The following is a 16829-nucleotide window of genomic DNA, read 5'->3' as shown; positions in this document are numbered from 1 at the left end:
AGGGTCTTAAACACTTGAATAAAGATATTTGAAATCACCTTCTCTGAATATTGTAATATGACGCTTTCTCCCACAGGCTGAGGGATTCAAACTCAGAAATCAGTGTAATTTCATAGGATGAAAGTATCAGAGTTGTACGAATGGAAACTATTATCACATTATCAGCAAAGCTCTCATATATCAAGCTAAAGTGCTTGGATACACTAAATTACATTTGTATTTAGATTACCTCGACTGCTGATGAAAAATTCAGCTTTTAAGCTTCACTTATTTCACCTTCCTTTCCCAAATAGTTCTAAAGATTTGAGTAGGCTGGGCTAGGCATGGAACAGGTAATGGTATGTTATGGACAAAATTCAATGGATTAAGTATTCCTGTTGATACTTGATTTTTACTTCTTCACAATCAAACTGCTGTATCTGAACAGGTAATACTTGAATGTTGTTCTTCATGTATGATAATGGGATCTATGCAGAGTTCATGACCGCATATTAGTACCCATTGATGAATCCTGAAGTGCGATAAAGCTGAGGGCCCTTCTCAGGTACAATTCACCTGTCTATAATGCTCTAAGTGTACATGCTAAAGTAGAAACAAGTTAATCCACATTGGCTGTAGTATGGGTCCTGCATTTGCTGTCAAGGTCAATTTAAAAATAATTCCATGTTTTCATCATCTTGGCTTGCCACATCAGATCAGCCCTATCCTTAAATCTCAAAACCTTTCTTAATCTGGTTGCAGTGGGTCCAGATAAAGTGTTATTTTTTCTTCATCAAATTGCATAAGCCTGTCTCCATCCAGGCTTCTCATTCTCAAGGTACTAATCTCATCATTAATGTTTGCTCAACTGTCCTTTCGAGTTGTTCATAACACATCTTGATATTCCCATACTACTGTAGATACCTGATTATTGTACCATTGTTTTACCTGCAAACTCCCTTCCATTGGATCCATTTTTTTCTGAACATTTTCATAACAACACATGTGAGCACAATTAGTTTCACTTTAATGGAACTTCTATATGTATCTGATCAGAGTGTGCGGAGATGCTATTTTTCAAGAGTTCTGACATATTGTGACACAACATAATTTTGATTCACTTAGCTCCATTCTTATCTAAAGTATCATCGGAACACCCTGGATGCAACAGTGTATCTTGATATGATCATCAAATTCCTCCATGAATTTTCAGGAACCTTCATTGGCCGTCTTTTAGAATGAACATGAGAGTCAATAGTTTTTGCTTTTCTATATTACCTTGGTACCAAAAACAGTGATCCGGTTAAGTTCCCTGGTGATGTACAGATAATTTCTAAAAATTATATAGATAATTATTTGGCTATTGTTTTCTGAACTACAATATCTGTAGTTACAAAGTTTATAGCAAGGTTTGTAGTAAGGACAAACTCAGATAGAGGAATTAAAAGTCTGAGGACTCATAAGGGAGGCCAAAAAGACGGTTACAGTTTGAGAGTTGTTGGGAAAATGTATAAAATAGTCATCTGAAAGAGCTGCAGTGATCTCACAAGGCCTTATTGTGCTGTCTTTACAGGAGAGTTTGGGGGCAAGAGTAACATGGCCTTCATGTGCTAAGCTAAAGGCAAAGTCATTATCAACCATACAGATAAATGCCTGAGTCACATAGCTCAGCAGGGCACCGCAATTCAGTAAGAATGGTGGGCCTCTCTAAGAGCATATTTTTATCATGCATTCACTCAGCCAATCTCATTCACAGAACATGCAAGAGCTTCTTCCAAGATGGCGACCTACAGGTCTTCTTTTCCTTTTTCAATGGGTTTCACTTTGATTGTTGCTGTAATAAATATTTCTGTTTCACCTTCAAAACCTAATTACCAGAGGCGATATTCAAACATTAAAGTGATAAAGACAAAAGCAAATAACATTGCTATCTTTGTCTTTCGGTGGATAAAAGTTTTGAGGACTGAGGTGGCTTTGTTTTTTTAATATAGTCAAATTGAGGCTTAGAGCTTGGAGACATTGTGTTTTCATGTCTTTGTCTTTACACTTACCGAATTTCTATCCAGTATGTATATATGTAGTTTATGAATTACAGTGCAATTTACATTTTAGTATTTTTTGGATTGACTTTTTATACATTGAATACTTGTGGTTTTCTTTTTGGGTAACATTTCAATTACTGTAGTTTGGTTTTTTTATTGTTGTGCATGAAATTTTTATTTTTTTTTTTAGGTTCTTTTCTTATAACATTTTAGGTCATGTTTCTAATTTTGATTTGTTTAACCTTGTATTTCCACTTGTACGTTTTTATATGCATAAGCATGTTCAAATATCCTTTAAAAATCTAGAGATATTATGTTAATTAACTTAACTGCTAAACCACGAATTGTTGCCAGAAAAATCCACAAGCATTCCAATCCGTAGGAGATGAAACTGTGATTTTCCATTTTTTAGAAGAATATATAATAAGATTATAAATGCTTTCATGGACATTTTGGAATTATAAAAAAAAAAAACAAAAAGAGAAGACACAAAAAGGGGATGGTGCCATATCAAGCTCTAAATCTAGCCTTTTGCAGATCACTTCCTCAGCCTTAGAACATGGAGGTATAAAAACTTTTATTAAATAGAGCCAGGCTAAGAAGATATCGGTGGTGCAGATTTAGAGTAGAATTATTTCTAAATTTAACTATCTTATTTGGTGGTGGTGGTTTCAGCAGGACCACATGGGCAACTCTCTATTGTTGGGACCTCTCTCTTGGGAAACAATTTATATAGTGGATAACCAAAAATATTAGTTGAGAAATAACAAAAAGCACTGCCCACCTTTCTTGTCTTAGGCATATAAAATTTAACATTCTTAAGCAAAAATTTTCTATTCTTAGCAAACTGTTGGCAGCTTAGACCTACGTCCTATTAAAAATCTGAAAAATTGTTTTAGAATTCAAAAAAACTCTTTGGTAATACCTTTCATTTCTTACTCAAAGCTACCATCTGAAACTAGACCTGAAGGGTTAAACATGCTTGACATGGAAACTTCATCTAGTTCTTTTCTCTGATGTTGCTTGCATCAGTTGAGTATTTGTTTCTTGTCTTGTGAAACAATCATAAAACCAAATTGTCAACATCAATAGGGAACAGAAAAAATTAATTAAGATAGGTTCATCTTGCATTCTATTTCCAGCACTTTCAAAATATTACATCAACCATTTATAAATTGTCTATCAATATATACATTTTATGAGGAACGTGTTTGTATATAGAAGTTGGATAGCTCATGACAACTGAGACATATATGAGAATTTGAACTAGATTATGGACAGATATAAGTTTTCGAATAGACTGATTTATCAAAGATGAAGTAGGATACTAGAGAATGTAAAGGACTAAAATAGCTCTAGCAATGATATGAGGATATAGGAGATAACAGAATGAGTGGATGGTAGAAATTTTTAGTGTTTTAAGACTTAGTAGTAATAATTTTCATTTGTCATGAAGTGATGAACCATGTAAAAAAACAAGTCTTGGGGTCAAAACATGCAGATCTGGCAGTAAAATACACATGGGTGTCTGCAGCATTTTTGGATTTTAATGTGAGCAGTGCTGTTTTCTCTGTGGACTTAGGCCGCAGATTCACAAGCCTACTCTCACGAGAAACCAAACCGTCATCACAGGGTTGTACTCTTCAGTACACTAATTTTTTGGTCCGTGATTTCAGGTATATATATATTTAAAGGTAGAGAGAGAAAGAGAGGGAAAGACCTTGATTAGGAAGAACTAATCTTTGTGCTATTTTTTCTATGAAACTACTTTTCTGTAAAAAAAAAAACAAAGGAATCCTAAACTTCTTTTAACTTTTAGTATGTCTCAGTTGCTTGTCCCAACAAAATTTAATTATTTAATCACATAAACTCAAGACCAAGAATCAGTTACTGCAGTTATATATATTTGCAGACTAATGGCATCTACTCAGGTGTGACTGGTTATGTTTGATTCTTCCAGGTGGTATTCGAGATTCAAGATTAAAGTAGGATACTGTGACTGTTATCCTCGAACTTACAACATTAAGTTTATTAAGTTTAAATACTAGTATTTTAACCATTAAATTACAGTTCTTTAAAATTATTATTCTTTAAGTGTCAGTACTAAGTTTAGCGTTACATTCTCCGTTAAGTTACACGTAGATCTACCCGAAAAAATGAGAAATTTTTTTTTCATTTTTTTTAATTAGAGATTTGGTCTTGGTCATACAGCCATTGTGAAGACTGAGAAGAGAAAAAGGATTGAATATTTGGGAGTGAAGAGGTATTCCACCGGATGGGTCCATTTTGTCATTAGGAAGGGCAACAAAGGAGTGAAAAACCCAATGGGTTTGGCTCCCACTTTGTCATTCTTCACCTACACATACCCCAAAACGCCCGTGGTATGTCCTTTACTCCTCTTGCCCCCACAACTCCACATAAAACCTTCATAAATACCCTCCCCACCTTCTTCATTTTCCCATCATCACCACCACCTCCGCCACTATCTCTTTTCTTCTTCTTCTCTCTTTCTCTCTATTCCTTCTCTATCTCTCTCTCTCTCTCTCGCTTGCTTGTTTTTTGAAAAGAGATGGCAGTTAGAAAGTCTACCAAACTATCTCAAACTGCAATGTTGAAGCAAATTCTCAAGAGATGCTCAAGCTTGGGCAAGAAACTTGGGTATGATGAAGATGGCCTTCCTCTTGATGTCCCAAAAGGCCATTTTGCTGTCTATGTTGGAGAAAACAGGAGTAGGTACATTGTGCCAATCTCATTTTTAACTCATCCAGAGTTCCAATGCCTGCTTCGACGGGCAGAAGAAGAGTTTGGCTTCGATCACGATATGGGTCTCACTATTCCCTGTGAAGAAGTTGTTTTTCGCTCTCTAACATCGATGCTCAGATGAAACCAAAGAAAGAGATGATGATGGGTTTGCTGAAAGAAGAAGAAGAAGAAGAAGAAGAAGATGGCCATAAGATGAAAGCTTGAGAGTAAAAAGCTTCTCTTTTTTTAACATCTTCTTCACCTGTGATTCTTGATGATTCTTCTTTTATTGTTTTTCTCTTTCCTTACCTCCTTGGGTTTGCTGTTCTTTATCCCTTTTTGAGGGTTTTTTCTCAAATGTTGAATGACTCTAACATGAAAACCCAGAGAAGTTTTCTGGGTTAAATTTGTATAAACTAAGCTTCTAAGGTTTTCCTCACGGATTACGGATTGTTAACCCTTCTGTGAGAGAAGTTATTTATTAATTTTACTTTTTCCTGTTAAAATGTACTCTACTTCTGATGTAAGTGAAGTTAATGTTCGAGAAAATCAATGAAAGTCCTCTCTCTCACTCTGATGAACTGCCACTATTTTACATGACTCTGTTGAGACTTTTCTACAAAGCAAACAGATTCTATAATTGGAAGGTTGCTGTTCATATTGACTGAATTAGTTTCTTGAAACTATTAAGATCTGCGCATGGCAAACAGCATAGACCCAGAAGGATGTTTAAGGTCAAATCAAATCAAGGACATTCAGGAATTATTTTTGAGGTACTCACATGTATTGAGTTCTATAAACTTTTTCTCTTAATGCAAAATTAATTTAAAAAAAAAAAAAAAAATTAAAAACATCTGAAATAAAATTCAGTTTTTAATTAATCTCTATAAACAAAAAAAAAAATTATTCAAAAATATTTCTACAGATAAAAATTATTAAATGAAGGATATATTTTTATTGAAAATATTTAAATTTTTTTAAATAAAAAAAAAAAAAGGGATGAAGGAGATGTAAATGTTTTATGTGGAAATTAAATCCAACAAGAACATGGCTTGTCAGAGAATGTGGGCCACGTACTTTTTAACTCGTAGTTGTACGGATCAAAAAAGAGTTATTCCCAAAATCTTTGTATCCAAACAGTACTTAACATGTGGTTTATGACAAACAAGAAAGATTAATCTTGTTTATGTTTTAATTTTTTTTTGTTTTTTTTTTTTTTTTGGGTTTAATTAAACTAACGGTCGTTATGACAGTTGATTAAATTTTTATTTATTTTCTAAAAATGTTTTTAAAAAAAGGAAATTATAATTAATATTGTGATTATAAATTCATATAAAATGTTGGGAAAACAATAATTTTTTATGTTGATTTAAATGGGGGTGGGAGTAAAATTCAAAGTTCAAGTAATCTTTTGATGTGAAATATATGATTTTAGCATGTTAATTATGATTGTGGGATATGTTATTATTCAACGAATCATACATACATACATACATGTATACATATATATATATATATATATCGAAAAAATAAATTAGATATAAGTCCCATATGTATGAACCTTACATTTTTTTCTCTTTAAGCTAAAAGTAAGGTAAGCAAAAGCTAATATACTTTTCATGGAAAAAAAATAAAAGGTCTGTATATATATATATATATATATATATATTTTTTCATGGTTGCAACAAAAGTTTCATATTCTTCACCCTTCTTCCCTCTCTCTCTAGACACTTGAATTTGTTGATGGTGAATATATTTTCTTGAATTTATATATATATATATATATATGTGTGTGTGTATGTATAGTTGTGGTATAGAGCAGAAAAGTGATTCTGACAAGCACAGCTGCTTGGGTTGTATAACTCAACTCATTTTGCCCCAAAAAGAATATCTTCTCTGCCGCTACACAAACATAATCCCTTGTAAAATTTTCTCTCCTCCACATATACAAAATATCTTCCTCCATACCCACACCCATACTCTCATACCCAATTTCTCTCTTTTATATATATATATATATTTGTCTCCACCCCAAATTAATTAAATAATCACATCAAAATATATTATAATCTTAATTTTTTTAAATATATATATATATGATCTCATTCTCTTCTATATATATATATATATATATATATGTTGTCTTCAATTATCAAAGAGTGGCAATTCATTTTATTTAAAAAAAAAGAATTTCTTTAATTATAAATTTACATTTGAATTGATTAAATATTTAAATTTATCAAAATAAATTTATTAAAAATTAAATTTAAATTAATAAAAAATAAATTCATAAATTTTATAAAGAGATATCAAACGAGGTAATTACATAATTACATTTATATATAAACTTTGGTTTCTCAATGCTTTTAATTGTTGATTCATCACATAATTAATTATCTAATATTTTTTTCTTAATTCTAATATTTTATTTATGATTTATCAGTATTTATCAAATATCTAATAGGATACTATTGACTCAAATAATAAAGACATTATCGAGAAAAAAATAATTTTTTTTAATGAAAAGAAACTTGAATTTATGTAATAAGAAAAAAAAAATTTATTACTTAACTAGAAAGATATGTAGCTATGAAATATGAATAAAGTGGAAGTAAATTTATAATATCTGGGTCCAAAATTTGGCTCATGATTAATTTTAAAATTGAAAAAATATATAAAAATATAATTTTTAAATTTATAAATTTTTATTTAATGTAAAATTAGTAAACAAATAGGTGGATGATGAAATTAAAAATAATTTAGAAAAAAAATGGGTAAAATTTTAGATTCATATGATATTTTTGAAAAAAAAAATTGAAAACTGATGGTCAAAGCATAATTAAAAAAAATTACACCACGTAGTGTTGCCCAATTAGTAGCCCCAAAGAATCGGAGCGCACCACATGGTAAGACACGCTGACTCTATGCCATGCGGAAGGCCGCGTTGGCAATCTGAGTGCCCGCGATCGAACGGCCTATATGCGTTCCTGCGCGCGTGAACGGTTTGGATCCGTTCACTCCTCAGGTGCGATCGGACGATCACAATTAAATGCGATGAATGATTCAGATTTGTTCTCTCTTTAAATGCGATTATACAGTCAAGATTAAATTGCGATGAACGGTTCAGATTCATTTTTTCTTTAAACGAGATCGAACAGTCGAGATCAAACGCGATGAACGATAAAAATTTAAGGAAGATAGGTATAAATATCTCGTATCACACCGAACCTAAACCCTAACCACTAGCCTCCCGTCGGAAAAGAAGAAATAGTCGCTGGAGAAAGGAGCTGACTGCCACCCGCCGCTGCGCCGGAGCCATCTCCGACTGCAAAAAAAAGTAAAAATTCTTCTATCCACTCGGAATTTGATTTCGAACACCCTTATGGCCAAATTAGAGCAAAATGAACGATAGATGAGCCAGAAACCACGATAAAGCCTGGCGACACCGTCACAGGTAAAACCAAAAATCGTCTCTGATGAGCCCATTTTCGTTTTTCATTTCGTGTGATTTTTTCACCATTGTGTTCATCATTCTGTTTTCTACAAGTTGACCGAATAAAAACATTCAGCTGCGAATGTGAGCCAGCAAAGCTGTCGCACCGAAAAATTTCATCACCGGTAAGTTTTTGTTTTTCGATTTTTTTCTACCAACCGAGGCCCTCTAACGTGATTCTCGCATGGATGGGTATAAAATCAGCCGAAATCGACTAGTTCGAGAAAAATTACCACAACAGGCTGCGGTGTCGTCGCCGGAGCACGGTGGTGTCACCATGCTAGAATTTCAAAATTGGCTGAAAAAAAATTTTAACACCAATTTTGGATTTTTTGGGATATTTTTAGGTACATAAAGCATGTTTTAATATTCACAAGAAAATTTAGAAAATTCAAGGACCGCTAGTAGGTGCAGCTAAAAATTCGGTGTTTCTAACACCGATTCGGACAAGAATCTCTCACCTTATTTTCTGTTGTGATTGAAGTTTAATTATCAAATATACGGTATTTTCCGTAATTTATAAAATTTCGAGAATTAATTACAAATTACTAATGGAGGCAGCATCGGTTATTTATTATTGTTTGTCATGTTTAACCGGTTATTTGATTTTACAGCTTTAAACGCATAATAATATACTAGAATTGGTAAAATAATTCTATTGTATTTTCTTGATGCATGTATTGTTTGTCTTGCGTTAATTTACAGTTAAATTTTGAAATTGAAAATTAATTACAAATGAAAAATTGATTGGTTAAGTGAATGAATGAATGATAGCCTTACTGGATATTCTGAGAAATGGTGAACGGACAGGATACATAAGAAACTCTACCGTGAACATCGACTCATACCGGACAGAGTATCAAGGATTGGTATTTTCGACGCTCATCCCGGATTAGGTATGGGAGACGACCCGTTTCAATCTCATATCGGACGAGATATTGAGGAATAGTATTCTTAGCGCTCATACCGAATGGGGTATGAGACGACCGGTAAATTGATAATGTTGAATAATGTTTCACGCGTAGTGGGACATCCATATGGGTCCCTATGGATACTAGTAAGCAAATAAAAAAGAAAGGTTGTTATTTTTGCTTATTTGAATATGAGATTGTAATATTGTTGAGTTATTGTCTCTATAAATCTGTTTTGAAAATCTCGCAACGGTAAATATGCAATAAATAGTTTTACGTATGTTAAGAGATTCATTTGTTGTTTTTATGATTTTTATCAATCTTTAGTTTCTGTATCGGTTAGTAGTGTGATATTTTTATCGGGTAGTGTAGTTCACTCATTCATTAACTATTTTATATCAAGATGATCTGTAGCACCCGGAAAGGAGGAGGAAAAAAAAAAAAAAAAAAAAAAAAAAAAAAAAAAAAGGGGGGGGCCACGTCAGCAGCCGCGTCAGCAGCCACGTCAGCAGTCCCGGCCAACCAGGGCCTGCCACGTGGCAAGATCGCGTCACTCCGAAAGGAGCCACGTTGGCGATCCGCGTGGGTGCGATCCGACGGCCCAGATCAATCACGCGATCGGACGGCCCAGATTCAATCGCACGGACGGCCCAGATTCAATCAAAAACGAACGGCCCAGATTAAAACAAAATGAACGGCTGTGATCAAAAGGCAAGGGGTTATAAATAGAACCCCCACACCAGACCACAAACCCTAGCCGCCAGCCGCTCGCCGGAGAAGACGAACCAGAGGCCGACCGCCGCCACCCGCCGCCACTCGCCGCCGCACCGGGGAAATTTCCGACCGCCGATCGAGGTAAATTTCATACCCCCGACTCGTTTTTCCCCACTGATTCCTCCTATGGCCAAATCGAAGCCGAAATCCCGGCCAAACGGCCGGAATACGCGGCCGAAGCCCAGCGGCGCCGCCGCGCCCCCTCTCGGTTTTTGCCTCCGACGAGGCCCTTCCCGGCCTCCGTTCGATGCAATTTTTATATCACCGTGATCACCATTCTTTTCTCTACAGGTTGACCGGAGCCGAATCACCAAAACACGAACCTCGCCGGAGAGCCGCTGCACCCGAGAGCGCCGCCGCCGGTAAGCTCCGTTTTTTCCGTGATTTTTGGCCCCCCGAGGGCCCTAGGGCTGTTTTCTGACAAGGACCAATGCGAGTGTGGCCGAATTCGGCCGAAAACGGCCGAAAACAGTCAACCCGAGGCGACTCGCCGCCGCCAGCGGCGGTGCCGTCGCCGGAGCACGGCGGAGCCGCCGTGCCGGAGTTGCGATTTGGTCCGAAAGGGGCCCTGGGCCTAATTTGGATTTTTTTTGGAACACGTGCAGGTACTGTTAGTGTGTTTCAGTTCCCCGGGAAAAATTCAGGGAAAATTAGGGAAGGCCTGCAGGCGCACTGTGAATCGTATTCGGATCTCGAAAACAAGTAAGGACCCCTCACCCTATTTCCTATCACGGTATTAAAGTTCAAAATGATAAAACGGTATTTCTTGAATTAACGCATGTGTGAAATTGCTTAAGGTTGCTAATGGAGCCCGAGTCTAGTGTGATTGATGATTTACTGTTATTTGGCCTGTTTACAGCTTTAAATGCAAAATGAGGTTTGATGTGTTCATTTTACAGATTTGTGTGCATGTACTACGTTTTTATTAATTATGGGTTGAATGACTGAAAAAAAAACTGATATTGTATGTTGTCTGTTGGTATGATTTAAGATTTGCTTGTTTAAATGTGAATTGATGATGTTGATTGAGGAAAAGGAAAATGAAAGATTGTATAGACTGATAATTGTATTATGGGGGTCAGCCTGACTAGATATCCTGGGAGATGGTGGACGGACCGGGTCCGTAGGGAACCCTACCGGGATTGTGGTCTCACATGCCGGACGGGGTATGGAGATCTTATGGTTTTGGCGCCCATACCGGACGGGGTATGGGGACGGCCCGTTTCACCCTCATACCGGACGGGGTATTGAGGTTTATGGTTTTGGCGCCCATACCGGACGGGGTATGGGGACGGCCCGTTTCACCCTCATACCGGACGGGGTATTGAGGTTCATGGTTTTGGCGCCCATACCGGACGGGGTATGGGGACGGCCCTGGAAACTGATTATGAATGTTAAAGGTTAACGGGTAGCGGAACTCCTATGGACCCCCACGGATACTAGTAGGCTGGTAAATGAGAAAAAGATATGTTGTACAATGATTGAATTACAAGAGGCGTGATAAGTGTTATGTTTTACAGCTTAGATTATTCAATGATTATGATGATGTTATTGTTTTTCTCATATTGTTTTCATAAATTCCACCAAGGTAAGTGGATGGTAAAAGTTTTATTATTGATAAAAGGTTTTATTGTAAATTATGCTCCATTGGTCTTTTGTGTTTTTCTACCCACCTTTACCTCCGTGACGGTGAGATATCGTGATGTTCTTACTGGGCTAGTGTAGCTCACTCCTTATTTAACCATTTCAGATCAGGAAGACATGGTTCCCGAGCCCGTTCCGCAGGAGGATGACGAAGGGGATACCTAGAGACTCTGTAGTCATACTCATAGTTTTATTTTCGAGTTTCTCTCTTAGTTAGTTTAATCTTTTATATTTTAAGTACGTTTCTGGTTTTTCGTGTAAGGGATGTTAACTGAAATTTTGATCTCGCTTCCGCATTTGATATATTTAAATACTCATTTCATTTTAATATTTACGGGGCCGTTACAGTTGGTATCAGAGCCGCATTTCCTCGGACCCATCCCTTACACTATAGTCCTTCAAAAAAAAAAATACTCACCGATGGGTCGTTACTCAACCATTCCTTGTAAATGCAGGTACACAGAAATGAGGAGAGGAAGGCCCCCACTAAACCGAGCGGCCCAAGATAATTCGCTTCGGGAGGGTTTGGACAGATTATATGAGATGGTGGAAGCTCTCGTAGCTGCCCAGCGAAGGCAAGAGGAGAGAAGGGAGTTACCCGGACCTCCTCCGCTAGCGCAGGTTGAGCCCCCGTTACAGCAGGCTGATCCCGAGCCACCCCGGCAGGAGCCTGTTCCTCCACAGTACCACCCGGCACCACAGCCGCGGTACGACCCGGTACCACAGCCACAGTACCAACAGGTACCGCCACAGCGTATTCCAGTGCCCCCACCCCATCAGCAGGCGCCACCACAGGGTCCCCCAGTTCACCCTCAGCCGGCCCCGATTCCTTTACCTCGGGACCCCGCTCCCTCCTTGATCGACCCCGGCTTCATAGAGAGGTACAGGAGACTGAACCCTTCTACTTTTTCAGGGGGATCCTCTTTCGAAGAGGCCCAATACTGGCTGGCGGAGACTGAGAGAGCATTTGAGACCTTGGGAGTAATTCCTGAGCAGAGGGCTGCCATTGCCTCCTACATGCTGGTAGGGGAAGCAGTACGCTGGTGGGAGCTCAAGCGGGCCACCTTGCCTGTACCAGTTACTTGGGAGCAGTTCCTAGCGGCTTTCCATGCGGAGTATCTCCCCAAGCACATCCAACACTTAAAGGAAATTGAATTTGCTCAGTTGGTCCAGGGTAATATGACAGTGTCGGAGTATGCCCGCAAGTTCCTGGAGCTGGGTCGACATGCCCCGGAGACATTGTTGGATGAGGGCCGAAAGGCCAGGAAATTCCAGTGGGGTCTCCGCCCGGAGATCAGACAGCACTTGTTGGTGATGGAACTCGAGACATATTCGGCAGTCCTGGCAAAGGCGCAGATCATAGAAAGGAGCTTCGACACCCGCCCTCAGCTAACGGGAAGTTCCCGACCTTCAGCCCCGCTCCGCAGGCCAGCGCCTACCATGCCTGTCCAACCCAGTAAGAGACCCAGGCCTGCCGTTCAAGGCCCTCCTCAGGCTATGGGGGCAGCTCGTGGGAAGATCTGCCAGTACTGCGGTAGGGATCATGGGGACCGACCCTGCTACCGCCTCAACAACACCTGTCGCATATGCGGCAGTGCCCAGCACTATGCGAGGGAGTGCCCTAGGAACCAGAATCAAGGGAGGCCTCCAATCCAGGGCAGAGTTTACAACCTTACCCAGAAGGATGCCGATGCAGACCCGGACGTGGTACATGGTATGTATACTATCTCTGGCCACATTGCTCATATTTTGTTTGATACTGGTGCATCACATTCTTTTATTTCACATGTTCTTGCTTCCAAAATTTGTGTATCACCTGATAGACTAGATTCATTATTGTTTGTATCTACCGCTGGGGGGGAGACATTACTAGGAGAGGTTGTCTACAGGGCATGTGCCGTGGAGATAGCAGATAGGAAATTGAGGGTAGACTTGATAGGGTTAGACACAGGGGATTTTGATGTAATCCTAGGAATGGATTGGCTGGCGGCGTATCACGCCACCATAGACTGCTTTAATAAAAAGATTGTATTTAATCCTCCCAACGAGGAGCCATTTACAAGTTAATAAAATTATTCGGTACTGATTCTCCCTAATGACAAATTCTTTTCTTCTTAATTCCCAGTGCGTTGATATTGTATTTTCCCTAACTAGGTAAACCCAAGAAGGAAGTTTGTATCCAAGAGATTCCAGTAGTCCGAGACTTTCCAGACGTATTTCCGGATGAACTGCCCGGTCTACCAGGGGACAGAGAGGTCGAGTTCACCATAGACTTACAGCCAGGAACCCAACCCATCTCGGTAGCTCCTTACCGAATGAGCCGCATCGAAATGGAAGAGCTAAAGAAACAAATCACTGAGCTACAAAACAGTGGCTTCATCAGACACAGCATTTCCCCATGGGGTGCCGGGGTCACTTTTGCAAGGAAAGGAGATGGAACGTTGAGGCTGTGTATTGATTATAGAAGGATAAACAAGGTAACAATTAAAAACAAGTATCCTCTCCCCCGGATTGATGACCTTTTCGATCAGTTGCAGGGTGCACAGGTCTTTTCTAAAATAGATCTACGATCAGGTTACCATCAGGTAAAAGTGAGAGCAGAAGACATCCCCAAGACGGCATTCCGAACCAGGTACGGGCACTATGAGTTCCTGGTTATGCCGTTTGGGCTAACCAACGCCCCGGCCATCTTTATGGATCTAATGAACAGAATCTTCAGAGAGTTCTTGGATAAATTTGTCATCGTGTTCATCGATGATATCTTAATCTACTCAAAAAGTAGAGAAGAACATGCTCATCATCTTGCCCAAGTCCTCCAGGTACTCAGGGAAAAGAAGTTGTATGCAAAGTTGAGCAAGTGTGGATTTTGGCTCGAGCAAACCGCCTTCCTAGGACATGTTATATCGAAGGAAGGGGTGTCGGTGAACCCCGAAAAGGTTGAAGCGGTACTTGGTTGGAAAAGGCTGACAACAGTTAAGGAAATTCGCAGTTTCCTAGGGATGGCGGGTTATTACCGCCGGTTTGTCGAAGGGTTCTCCAGTCTAGCGGCCCCTCTAACCCGACTCACAAAGAAGAATGCAAAGTTTGATTGGAATGAGAACTGCGAAAGGAGTTTTTCAGAATTGAAGAAGCGACTGACTACTGCACCAGTGCTGGCTCTACCGAGCGGATCAGGAGGGTATACAGTTTATAGTGATGCCTCCTATCTGGGCCTGGGTTGTGTCCTGATGCAGCATGGAAAGGTTATAGCATATGGGTCTAGACAGCTAAAGAATCATGAGAAGAACTATCCTACCCATGACTTGGAGCTCGCCGCAATCATACACGCCTTGAAAATCTGGCGCCATTATTTGTATGGAGAGACCTTTCAGATCTACACCGATCATAAGAGCTTGAAGCACATCTTCACTCAGAAGGATCTCAACATGCGTCAGAGAAGGTGGATGGAACTCCTCAAGGACTATGATTGTGACATCCTATACCATCCAGGTAAGGGCAACGTAGTAGCCGATGCCCTCAGCAGGAAGAGTGCAGGCACCCTAGCCCATCTGATGGTTTCGGAATGCAGGTCCATTGGGGCTACGCAGCAGGTTCGACTGCAAGATCTGAAAAGGGCCACATGTTTGAGCCACCTAGCAGTCCAACCCGAGTTAATCCAAAGAATAAAGGAAGCCCAGTCAATCGACCCCGCCCTAGTAAACCGCAAGAAGGATGCAGAACAGGGAGTGAACTCAGAATTTCAGATCTCTGCCGACGGATTGATTCGTTTCAAGGACAGAATGTGTGTCCCAGACGACAATGAATTAAAAAGAGACATCATGACAGAGTCCCATAGTTCAAGGTTCGCCATGCATCCAGGAAGTACAAAAATGTACCAAACTATGCGACCCCGATTCTGGTGGAATGGGATGAAGAGAGATATAGCCGACTTTGTATCTAAGTGCTTGGTATGTCAGCAGGTCAAAGCAGAACATCAACGCCCAGGGGGGTTGCTTCAGCCTTTACCGATTCCAGAATGGAAGTGGGAACACATCACCATGGACTTCGTATCGGGACTACCCAAGGCACGATCGGGACACGATGCCATATGGGTAATTGTTGACCGACTCACTAAGTCTTCCCACTTCCTGGCCATCAGGATGACTGATTCGTTGGACAAGTTGGCAAGAATGTATGTCCGGGAAATAGTCAGACTGCATGGGGTCCCAGTAACAGTGGTATCCGACAGGGATCCCAGATTCACTTCTGGGTTTTGGAATAGTTTCCAGCAAGCTATGGGAACAAAGCTGTCCCTCAGTACTGCCTTCCACCCCCAAACCGATGGACAATCAGAGAGGACAATCCGTACACTGGAGGATATGCTCCGAGCTTGTGTCCTTGACTCCGGAGGCCATTGGGACGACCACCTACCCCTGATAGAGTTTGCCTACAACAATAGTTACCAAGCAAGCATCGGCATGGCCCCATACGAGGCGCTATACGGGCGTCCGTGCAGGTCACCGATTTGTTGGGAGGAAGTGGGCGATAGAAGATTGTTTGGCCCGGATTTGGTGGAAGAAACCACGTCCAAGATAGTTAAGATCAAGAAGAACATCCAGACAGCTCAGAGTAGGCAAAAGAGCTATGCTGATACCCGGAGGAGAGACCTGGCCTTTGAGAAAGGTGACCGTGTGTTTCTTAAAGTCACCCCCTTCAAGGGAATTAGTAGGTTCGGCAGAAGGGGAAAATTAAACCCCAGATACATTGGACCCTTTGAAATCTTAGACAAGATTGGTACCACTGCCTACAGACTTGCACTGCCCCCTGAGCTCTCCCGGGTTCACAATGTGTTTCATGTATCTATGCTGCGCAAGTACAATCCGGACCCTTCTCATGTCGTGGCTCATGAACCGCTTTCACTCCGAGAGGACTTGTCTTATGAAGAAGTACCGGTCAGTATCACAGACCGAGAAAGCAGAATACTCCGTAACCGGGAAATATCATTTGTAAAAGTCTTGTGGCAGAACCACACGCCTAGGGAGGCGACTTGGGAGCTGGAATCAGAATTTAGGGCCCAATATCCTCATCTGTTTGATCAAGAGTAATGAGGCAAATTTGGGGACCAAATTTCTTTATGGGGGGGAGAGTTGTAGCACCCGGAAAGGAGGAGGAAAAAAAAAAAAAAAAAAAAAAAAAAAAAGGGGGGGGCCACGTCAGCAGCCGCGTCAGCAGCCACGTCAGCAGTCCCGGCCAACCAGGGCCTGC

At 40.0% G+C, this 16829-nt stretch overlaps 1 protein-coding gene and 1 long non-coding RNA gene across 2 annotated transcripts; both read left to right on the top strand.

Annotated features, from left to right (window-relative positions):
• Positions 1-180: 180 nt before the first annotated feature.
• Positions 181-2390, top strand: LOC148253214 (uncharacterized). Its single transcript, XR_015821309.1, has 3 exons — positions 181-544; positions 742-817; positions 1553-2390. It is a non-coding gene; the product is annotated as an uncharacterized LOC148253214 (long non-coding RNA).
• Positions 2391-4300: 1910 nt separating this feature from the next.
• LOC110816502 (auxin-responsive protein SAUR50-like) lies at positions 4301-5334 on the top strand. The gene has a single exon (XM_022044724.2). The coding sequence runs from the start codon at positions 4591-4593 to the stop codon at positions 4903-4905; it is 315 nt and encodes a 104-aa protein (XP_021900416.1). The 5' UTR covers positions 4301-4590; the 3' UTR covers positions 4906-5334.
• Positions 5335-16829: the final 11495 nt, after the last annotated feature.

Source organism: Carica papaya, chromosome 6, assembly GCF_054855325.1.
Source record: "Carica papaya isolate Zhongbai chromosome 6, ASM5485532v1, whole genome shotgun sequence".
Taxonomy (NCBI): Eukaryota; Viridiplantae; Streptophyta; class Magnoliopsida; order Brassicales; family Caricaceae; genus Carica; species Carica papaya.
This window is presented reverse-complemented; position numbering and strand designations above follow the sequence as displayed.